At 49.1% G+C, this 10,457-nt stretch overlaps 4 protein-coding genes across 4 annotated transcripts; 2 read left to right on the forward strand and 2 right to left on the reverse strand.

The window, feature by feature from the left end:
- Positions 1 to 702: 702 nt before the first annotated feature.
- On the forward strand, positions 703 to 1,146 carry Pmar_PMAR003970 (hypothetical protein; the record flags this gene model as incomplete). The annotated part of the gene is made up of 2 exons (XM_002774886.1): positions 703 to 797; positions 870 to 1,146. 2 exons carry the CDS (start codon positions 703 to 705, stop codon positions 1,144 to 1,146), a joined length of 372 nt encoding a protein of 123 aa, XP_002774932.1.
- A 2,338-nt stretch (positions 1,147 to 3,484) lies between these two features.
- On the forward strand, positions 3,485 to 5,840 carry Pmar_PMAR003971 (WD-repeat protein, putative; the record flags this gene model as incomplete). The annotated part of the gene is made up of 10 exons (XM_002774887.1): positions 3,485 to 3,603; positions 3,654 to 3,804; positions 3,846 to 3,988; positions 4,190 to 4,300; positions 4,353 to 4,500; positions 4,865 to 4,968; positions 5,020 to 5,167; positions 5,309 to 5,419; positions 5,473 to 5,582; positions 5,635 to 5,840. The coding sequence occupies 10 exons, from the start codon at positions 3,485 to 3,487 to the stop codon at positions 5,795 to 5,797; spliced, it is 1,308 nt and encodes a 435-aa protein (XP_002774933.1). The 3' UTR covers positions 5,798 to 5,840.
- A 326-nt stretch (positions 5,841 to 6,166) lies between these two features.
- Pmar_PMAR003972 (calcium-dependent protein kinase, putative) lies at positions 6,167 to 7,960 on the reverse strand (the record flags this gene model as incomplete). Its single annotated transcript, XM_002774888.1, has 1 exon — positions 6,167 to 7,960. One exon carries the CDS (start codon positions 7,958 to 7,960, stop codon positions 6,167 to 6,169), a length of 1,794 nt encoding a protein of 597 aa, XP_002774934.1.
- A 1,039-nt stretch (positions 7,961 to 8,999) lies between these two features.
- Pmar_PMAR003973 (hypothetical protein) lies at positions 9,000 to 10,277 on the reverse strand. Its single transcript, XM_002774889.1, has 7 exons — positions 10,145 to 10,277; positions 9,932 to 10,085; positions 9,813 to 9,880; positions 9,704 to 9,764; positions 9,554 to 9,660; positions 9,381 to 9,501; positions 9,000 to 9,324 (listed from the first exon to the last, which is right to left on the reverse strand). The coding sequence occupies exons 1-7, from the start codon at positions 10,248 to 10,250 to the stop codon at positions 9,183 to 9,185; spliced, it is 759 nt and encodes a 252-aa protein (XP_002774935.1). The 5' UTR covers positions 10,251 to 10,277; the 3' UTR covers positions 9,000 to 9,182.
- Positions 10,278 to 10,457: the final 180 nt, after the last annotated feature.

The following is a 10,457-nucleotide window of genomic DNA, read 5'->3' on the forward strand; positions in this document are numbered from 1 at the left end:
TATGAACAGAGGAGATGACGTTCCGTATCTCGCCCGCCTCCGCCTGCCGTCTGATTCTCGAGTGGCCTCTGATTCCGCTCGAATAGCCTCTAATTCCGCTCGACTGGTGTCGAGGTTCGCTGGTATGGGTGCGCGGAGGTGATACGGTGGCAGCCACTGGGTGGCTGGTTTCATCCTGAGACAGGCCTGATCGGCATAGTCGGCAAGTCATCCACTCTGGTCACCAGAGTCTGGTGTACAGCGAGACAGCCACCGGTAGCACGTGCGTGTAGCGGTAGCGCGTGGTCGATCGGCCTACTCAATAAATGGATGCTGAGAATTCACTCGGATGAAATTAGAATGAAACCACGCCAAACTAAATAGAACAGGATGACTGTGCGTTAAGGGTTGTGTATCTCACTCACTGTCCGGAGGCTCGCTTCATTAAAATGCCCATCAAACGATTAATCCCCATCGCCGCAGCTGCCGTAGTGACGATGTCGTCCAAACCACTTGATGGTCTCGCCGCCCGTGAAAAACATGATGATGTAAGTCACACTGAGGCAATCTAGTAGAAGTGGGGGATGTTCCACTTTTCTTCATTCCTATAACGCCACCCGTTTTGGGGCTCCGGCCAGGCAGCAGCCTCGAGTGTTCTTTCCAACCTCTCAGAGCTTCCCTCCACTGAAGAACGCGACCACCGACTGCTGCTTCTTTTCCAACATGAAGCTCACCTACGACAGACAATCGGTTAGGATAATCGTTGAGCCGGACTTCACCCTGCGGACCATGTACATTGCCTGCCCAAGAACAGAGAAGTGGGAAGCTTTTCAAGCCGACTTGTACGCCCGCGCTGGGAAGCATTGATATTCTCAGCAGCATGTTTTCAGTTTGAACCCCGGAGCCCTCAGTCGATTCTACCCGTCTGGCCACGCGTTGTGGCCGATTTTGTACAAGAAAGCGGCCGATTTCGAAGAGTATCAGGACGGTCGCGTCAAGGATCCTCTCGGGGAAAAACTTCGTGTGAAGACCTCTGGACTCAAGCGGAAGCTTCCGACAGAAGTTTGCAAGGCGGTGATGAACGAGTTGAGGAAGGAATACGGCACATATATGGCGATGTGTGCTCGTTTTCGTCATGCAATCGTGGACGCAGAGCCTCTGCGTTGAGCTTCTCTCTTGAAATCGTGGATCTGCTGAGTGCAGACTTCTGTCCCCGGAGCAGCAGCGCATCTATTGGTTGAGGCTGAGCATGTTTATGCAAGTTGTTGCTGTGCGTAGTGATCCAGTTGTTGTGTGCTACAACATCGATACAATCGCGTCTCGTTTCGATTCGGCCTCGCATCCGGGACCACCAGAGGGTGTGTTCGGAACACAAGACAAAGACCTTCAGAGAGCGTCAGAGACTGCGCAGTATCTAAGTCGCCTAACCTCTCGTACCAGGTACTGAAAGTGTCCCGTCCCAATCCGATTTTCATGGCTGGATTGACTGATTCAATTCAGTGGATTCTATTCGAAAGGGCAATATACTACTACACTTACTCTCTACACGTCGTCATCCCGGCCCTTTCTTACGACAGGTGGATTCCTAGGAGCCTGTCGGGCGTTTTGAGTAGAGGTACCGCTACTGAATACCCAGGGTAGCTGTCCTTGCCTTTCGCAAGTTGCGAATATGTGGTCCAGCTGAAGGCTCGTCGATGGACCTCTCATACGACGCTACATTTGTAGAGATTATCCCTGCTTTACAATTATCTGTCTCCGAATTTTGTGTTAGCTGTGTCATTTTAGCGTGACGCTAGATCACGTACATATAAGGTTTTAGCTATGTAAGTTATATACATAAACCTACTACTTCTATCCACAACAAGTATACTTTGGTTCGGCTTAATTCACTACAATTGGTTAGAGGCAGCGACCAGGTAGAGTTGGGCTCGAAGATCTTCCCTATGCTTAGTCAGAGACCAAGAGTTTGCGTAACCTAAGTTACGTAACGTAACTGACGTCTGACGTTCGCATCAACATGAGTGAGGATTTCACAGTGGAAACATTATCTTCGGATTGAAACATTCAATTTGGAAGTTTCGCTTCAAGGCTGCATTCGCTGGCTTACTCAGACTGGTGTTGACGCAATAGCTGTATGCATGGTAATCACAATGACAACACTCCAACGCGACATGACTCAGTCCACGGTCGAATAAATTGGTAAATGATGTTTCCCATCGAGAGACATCATCGATTACTACCGAGCATCAGCCTCTCAGTTCATTCAATAAACTCTATTGATTGGAACGCGCTTACTTAGCGTTCGAGAAGCGGTTCCATTGTGTTCACGGAGAACATGCGTTCTGAACATCCGCAGGCCTCAACTCCATCGCCGCCTTGCACAAAATGATGCTCTCGTTATGCACACGAGAGAGATATAGCGCCCGGGGTGGATCTATGCCTGTCCCTAGGGTACGTCATTTGAAAAATCGTGTATCCTTCGCTCTAGGATTCCGCCGCTACTCTGAGAGACGGTGAACGTGGCTGCGTCTGTGATTAGGAAGAAAGCTTTTTGAATGCATAAGGAGACAGTATCAAGGCCACAAAGGTTCGAAAGCGGCTTATTCGCCAGTATGAGGACAACATATTCGAAACGTGTTAATTAAGGTATCCATAATGTAGTTGACATCTACTAGATGTTCACGGCCTTCTGATCGCGTCCTCCTTCAATCCATCTTCAACGGTTACTGTAGATTAGATGATGAAGAATCCTCAGATGATTTTGGCCACTCATCTTCATTGAAGATGAGGTGCCGAAATTTTTAATGCTTCCACACCTATACCACTCAATTCTGTGGATCCCAGGGCGTCATAAGTTACTTATGAGATGACACCGGGACGTACAGAATTTGTGGCAGAAATGCACCGTCCTAGCTGATGTAAAAAACACGATCAACACGCCCAGGGACAAGAAGTTGAGTTGACTAGGTTATAACCAGGTATCCGACATACGTACAGAGAGGTCACTGTATGGGATAGGAATCACCAGAGACGACGACTATCGCGGGAAGACTACGACAGGAGACTGCGTTACGAAATTTAGTGGAGGACGTATAGAGGGCACATAAGAGCTACACCTACCGAGCATCTGTACAGCAACCACTTATGATCCAGATCCAATAGCTAAAAATACTACAAAGCGGTTGCGGAACGCAAAGATACGGTCTGTAGCACGCGGTGAAGGATCGCACAGGAGATAGGGACAGTGCGCTGTAGCGGAGCGAAGCAAGTCACATCCAAAATTTTCGAAAAGTGCGCACTTGACGATGTACGCGCGGCCCGTGCGTACCATCCCGTGCGGCACGGGATGATAGTTGGTATACCCGCGGTTCGTATAGATCTCATCAGGCGTCCTCTGGATACTTGGGGACTCATGGGCATGTATGTCCCGTACTGGATCCGCTCAGAGCCCTTCCTGCTTAAAGCGAGGAGGAGTTCCCTTCCGACCAGTTGACATTTCCCGTCGATGAAGGTCAAGGTTCTACATCGAGATCCTTCCGAGTATACCATTACCAAGCCGGGCGGTATACAAAAATACCAGCGCAACGCGGATCCCGTTTTGCACCCATTCGACCGAGCCACTGAGTAATGATGGCGTCCAGAAAGTGGTGACGTAGTATCGTAGATTTTCATAGATACACCCGAGCCTTGAATGGAGCGAAGATACAGAAGATGTTCGCCAAGCCGTTCCTCTGTGCCCTAGAGGGCCACACTGATGCCGTTAAATGCATGACCAGATGCAGGACCGTGATAGCACCTCTATTCACTGGCAGTTGCGATGGCGAGGTACTCCAGAGAGATCAGGCTTCATCACATGACCTCTTCAGATACGATTCTGGAACGTCGGTCAGCGGAGGTGCTTCAAGTCAGTGCGAGCTCACGAAGGTTTCGTTCGTGGCCTGTGTACTACTAGTGATGACTCCCTCGTCGTCAGCGCTGGTGAGGACAAGACTATCAAACTGTGGAAGTAGTATTGGGAGCAGTTTTACTATCGCTGATGACGATGCTCAATTATAGATTCGACCCAGATGAGGCGGTAGGGGAGATGCTTGATGAGAAGTTCAGTACCGTCGGAGCCCTTCAGTCGGGCTCATCGGCATCTCTCCATAACGACCAGGTTGTGCCTGCTCACGTTCTCAACTCGGTAATAACTAGTGCTCTTGGAGAGCAGTGGACTTGTTAATTTCCAGTCTTCTATGCTGTCGTCGATCGATGCCCATTGGGGTAAGAGCTCTATGCTAGCCACTGCTGGGGAGACTGTGGACATCTGGGACTACAATCGGTACTGTCTTTCCCTCCAGTCTAGCGTCATGACGGCATCGTCCTCCTTGTAGGACTACACCCCTTTCTACCTACGAATGGGGTACGGAAGCTACTCTTAGTGTGAAGTTCAACCCTTGTGAGGAGTGCCTTCTTGGTACGACTGCTATGGACAACTCTATCGGCCTCTTCGACGTCCGTATGCAAAGTGGTTTGAGAAAAGTACTACTGTTGGGCAAACGGAGATGGTCTTATCGTAACAGATGCGGGGACGCGTTGCTGTTAAGAGCTCCATGAACAGTAATACAACTATGCAGGTGCTCTAGGTGCCCATAGGCGTTTTATCGCTAATCAGCGATATATTAGAAGATCAATGTAACTGTCGCAATCTAAATAGAACCACCTTACATGGGATGCGGTCGCATAGATGCTTTACGACCCGTTACTTCTCTCGCCATGACACGCTGAAGTTGAAAATGATAATAAATATATTCCGAACATTTTCTACTGTGAGCATCCGAGCTGTGTATATCTAACACACTGTCCGGAACTCGTATAGGGCTAAGGCCGATACTCGGTACCGTAGGTGGTCCTTCGTAATCGAAGCAACGCTTTCTGCTGGAATCCTCGTCAACCTCTGCGGTTTAGTGTAGCCAACGAGGATGGCAATCTGTATACTTTCGACATGAGGTAATGATATTATTATGGATCTCATCGTATCTGAGAAGCTAACGCTGTTAGGAAGCTTGATTCGGCTGTGTTCATTCACAAGGGACACGTGCGGGCAGTGCTGGACCTTGATTACAGTCCTACTGGTGAGGAATTGGTCTCTGCTGGTTACGACAAGACCATACGGATCTTTAACTACGAAACACAACGTTCGAGGGAGGTGATACGGGTGCTTAGTGGGCTAACCTTATGTCAGCTGATTTGAATGCGGCTTCGGAGTGAGTTTTTCGGAACCAGTGTACTGGATAACTTCAATAGCTCTCCTTGGGCATTTGTTGTCTTGCAGTTTTGCGACAATCAGGTGTATCACACGAAACGAATGCAGAGAGTACTGTGCTGTCAGTACAGTGGTGATGGTCGGTTTGTGTTTAGTGGGTCGGAGGACTGTAATATTCGGGTGTGGAAAAATGAGGTAGTACCAAGGATCGAACCTGCGCGGTTTGCCAACGTTTTCGCCTCGCACAGGCTTCTGACAAGTTGGGCGTTGTGAGCAAGCGGGAGAAGAAGGCTCAGGCATATCGAAAGAAATTAGTTGCGAAGTACAAGCATATGCCGGAGATAAGACGGATTGCAAAGTAATATGGTGTACTCACCGGGGTTCGAACCAGGAACCTTCCGTATTTACAGTCACAAGCATCTCCCGAAGGCTATTAAGCTGCGGCAAGATAGGATGAACATAATGGACGAGGCTCAGAAGAAAAAGGAAGCAAATAGGGTGAAGAACTCAAAGCCCGGCAGCAGGCCGAAAGTCGGCGAGAAGCAGAAACCTATTCTGCGGCAGCTGAAGTGATAATGCATTTGTATCCAACTGTATCACTGGCCACACGTTTCTATCTAGTGTTACCGCCCTGTGTTCTGGAGTTAATGAGTTCAAGACGTGACGGAAGAGTGGTATCAATACCACCGATGGTGAACCCTACAATGTGGAAACACTAGTCGGCACCCATACGAAAGGCCCCTCGAAGAGTTCTATAAATACTTACCCCGGACGATGAAAGTGACCACAGAACTCACGACATAGATGTGGTCATGAAAATACATTCCCATAAGCCTTGTCGACTTACTAACACAAGATTCTCGGCAGAAATATGACTCGGTTTATAATGTTATAGTGAATGTGATAGTGTGGAGTTCAAGTTGAATGGGCCATAGATGCTTATCAAGGCGTAGAAGAGCCGACATCATACGACTGCATCATAGCAAGGAACTCTTGGAAGTCGATGAAGCCGTCGCCATTCGTATCGAACTCCCGAATAATTTCAGCTACAGACTGCTCATCCAAATCGTCCTGCTGGGCAGTACCCATTATCTGCCTGAGCTCGTCCGACGATATCTTCCCGTTCTGCTGTCGATCGAGGATCCTGAACGCCTTTCTACACAAGTCGATGCGAGAAAATGTAACCTGCGATATGGCAGCAGCCAAGAACTCTGTGTAATCAATAGCGTCACTAGCATCAGTGTCGATACCAGCGAAGAGCTCATCAATCTTCGCCTCTCTCATACCTGGTCTCGCCCTCTTCATAGCCTCTCGGAACTCTGGTAGGGTTATTGTTCCGGAACCAGTCACATCCAGTGCTTCAAACGTACTGTTGATCTCCTTGATCCACGCCGCGCAGCTGCACACCGACAAATTATAAGCAATGGCGTTCACGGCTACTTTTCGTAATTTGCTAGCGTGAACGAAGGTCTCGAAGGTCTCAGGACTCAGATGGACCTTATCGGCGTTAGGTCGATACCGCTTCATCCAGGGATGCTCCCAAGCTTCAGCGGCAGTCAAGCGTTTACCACAGTCCTTCTCCATCAAATGCCTGATGAGGTCCTTCGCCTCCTCTGAAACATTTCCCCACCACTTCTCTGGAAACTCTATCCCTTGACTTTTCGTGATTGATTCCAACACTTCGCCGGTAGTAGCGCCTCTGAAAGGCGGATAGCCACCCAGAAGTACAAAAAGGAGGACTCCCAAGCTCCACATATCCATCCCAGTGTGATGCTGATGACCAGCGATGATCTCAGGGGCCACGTAATAGGGAGTTCCCACCAGACCGTGGAGCCTCTGGGCCTCCTTACCAAAGTCATTGACCAATGATATCCCACCAGGAGGCACGTCGTTGACGGCATCGCGCTGAGTGCTGACGATATCCACCTTTGGCAAGCCACAGTAGCGGAGCTCGAACCGTGACACCCTCCGAGCACCCAAGTTGATCTCACGAGTCTGGCCCTCGCAGGAATTCAGCGCACAGGAGTTCTGAAAAACTCGGGCACTGAAACCAAAATCGATCAACTTGACAGGTGACCGCGGACAAGGCGTTGAGAGGAGTATGTTCTCAGGTTTGATATCGCGATGGATGATGCCCTTACTATGACAATAGTTAACCGCCGACAGCAGACCCCTGAGGATCCTAGCAGCCTCTGGCTCTGAGAGATAACGCTCCTTAAGAAGGTACTCGGTCAGATCAGGCCCTCGACAAAGCTCCATGACCAAATAGAACGACATACTGTCCTCATAGATCTCATACAGTTTACAGATGCTAGGATGATCCAGACGCCCCATAGCGCCCACCTCACGCTTCATCTGTCGATTGACGATAGATATCTCCTCGAGGCTACACGTCCCACCGCTGAGGGCGGCATCACACTTGGGGATTATTTTGATAGCCCGGTGGTCTCCCGTAGCACGACATACGGCTTCACAAACCGACCCTTGAGAGCCGTTCCCGATCACACGCTGGAGCTCGTATTCCCTCAAGAGCTTCTCTGGACCATGACGGTCCTTGTCTCTCCGGTCGATGATCAACGTCTGGCGTCCTCTAACGAATAGACTACCAGGTTGATTCTCCCTCTTCAGCGCTCGATAGGCTCTCTCATGAGACACCGACTGTTCGAACTTCTGGTGCGGACTAGTAGCATCAGAGCTACAGCTGGTGCTATCACCAACGGACATCTCAGGGCTCATCGTAGACCTTCGTCGCATTGTACAGACTCCACCCGAACAGGATAACACCCTCTCACTCAGACGCTCGTCAGTAGTGACAGTAGCCACATGGCTGATGCTACTGTCGTTCACAGATGGTGGCTCTGTCAGCGAGATAGGCATCAGAACTAAAGTGAACAAACCTGGGATTGAAACAGAATAGAACGTAGCGGTCCACTACACTTTGCTTAACGTTTAATTCGTTTCTGCAACGACCAATTTCGAGGGGATGCACAAGTTTGGAGAAAACGGTTCGAAATGGAAGTATTATACTGACCTTTCGAATTTGCCACAGATGAGCTATGCCAGTGGCTACGCTACTGATGCTTAACCATAAACGGGTATGTCTAACACCTCTTCAGGATAACGAGACCTCCCACTGTGGATCACACAAGCAGATCGAACCTCTCATGCATTCGCGATGAGAGAATTTCGTCGAAAACGATTAGCGCTCGCCCAAAGGAAATCTCGGCGTGAAGCACGTGTTCAGAAGACGTATGTGTACGTGTTTGTGGTTCAACTTGTACCATTTATTGCTCGTTAGATATGGACAAATTCTATCTGATTTGCATGCATATGGTGCATGATACACCGTGTATCTGCTGTGTTGTTAGGCAGACAATCGCATACACCCTGTGTTTGTCTTTCAACCTACGGGCAAGCCTCTTGTCCCCCAACACCGTTGGTCCACTTGTCGAGAATATTTAGCCTACTGCAATCATCACCACACTTGCAGACACTCCCTATCGGACTCATGCTACATTTCCTGAGAGTATCTACCACAATGCATACCGAACACTATTCCAGCTCTCCACACAAAATGCTCAGTGTGCTTTTCACTCCCCCTAACGAGTGATTTCGATTCTTTTGACATATTGTCACACACGACAGATGTCAGCCAAGGTGGCCAACTAGAGAGTTACGGATTGTCGTAGCACAAGGGCGCACCGAAGTTGATCAAACTTGAGCATTACGTGGGAAACTCGACAGATCTCATGTGCCAGGATAGTCCTTCAAGGACTTTGACTTTAGTCGAGTAGTATGTGCTTAACTTTAAATATTCCCAGCACTTTATACGACATATGCTTACGGGATAGAGTTGCCATATGCGGCAATATATACTCAAGACAGTTTAAACATGGGTAAAATTAACTTCATACTTTCCATTTACACTTCAGCGTGTGGTGGATGAAGACAGTGCTCCTCAGGGGAAGCCAGCAGGGCACGTGCATTGCTCGCCAGTGTCAGTTAAACCGGTACTTGATTCGACACCTTGTAGTTGGCGGATAGTCTCGGTCCTCACGAACTTAGGGGCGATGAAGATCTCTTCTCGGTCAGGACAAGCTCTGAAGGAATTCACAGCGCTTACGCGAGCCAAGCGTCGTACAACTCCATGACTTACCTTTTATTGAGCGTTGTGTCAAAGGGGGAGTCGCGGTAAAAGCCAGGCATGCACCAGCAGACCTGAAGATCTTCAAACCAGTTGTACTCGCACCAGCTGGGAGGACTATCCTTCGGGTACCCTAAACAGAAGGACACATTCGTATACAAACATAGCATTGACTATCAAATTACAGGAGAATGCGCGGTGTTCATATGCATCCCAGGAAGTCGGGCATGTAGCGTTCAGCTCAGGACCGTGAGGAGGGAGCAATACATATTCAGGCTTCTTCTCGTAGCACCTTCCAACGAGCAACTTGTGAAGACCCGAGAGGCCATCCTTACAGCCAATCCCTATTCTTCCGTCCATGATCATTTCCTTTGTCGTTAGGGTCTAATCGACACTCTGAGAACGGAGCCGTGACGGAAACGAATTCAGTCGCGCAGTGCCCACCAAATTTCTTAGGAGCATCGGTATAACCCTTGTCGTCCTGATGCTTCTCATGGAGTCTAATACAAAACCTACACCAACCCATAGTGATCTGACGTCCTTCATTAGTGGTACAAACTTACTGCTTGATCTTCTTCTTCCGAACACCGTACGTCTCTGCATCTTTCCACTTACCATTACAGTCGGACTTGCCATCCTTAGTCTTCACTTTTCCACGACCATTGGCGTACAAGTTGAAGTCTACGTCCTTCGCGGCGGCCTTCGCTTTGGGCTGCCCTAAGCAGAAAGATCATCACAAACGCAGGCAACCCCACGAGAGTTAGAAAGCGACTCACATCGCCTCTTATCCTCATCTGCACGCATCAACTTAACTGCCGAAGTACGGTACAGCACGATAAGACTCGCGGCCAGGATAGACGACGCTTTCCAGAGCCATACCATGGACGTAGTAGACAGGACAGACAAACTGAGACGACAGGGACAGTAGTCGAGTTCGAATAGTGGAAGCTAGCGAGTTAACGAAGCAGGCACTCATCTTGATCGTATAGTAGCGGCGAATTGACATATCGTGGAAAAGATGAAACGGTCATCGGCGAGCGAAAATGTGAGCCGTTTCACTGTCATGTTACTCGTAACTATATTTCGCCA

This window comes from Perkinsus marinus, assembly GCF_000006405.1.
Source record: "Perkinsus marinus ATCC 50983 genomic scaffold scf_1104296957170, whole genome shotgun sequence".
Taxonomy (NCBI): Eukaryota; Perkinsozoa; order Perkinsida; family Perkinsidae; genus Perkinsus; species Perkinsus marinus.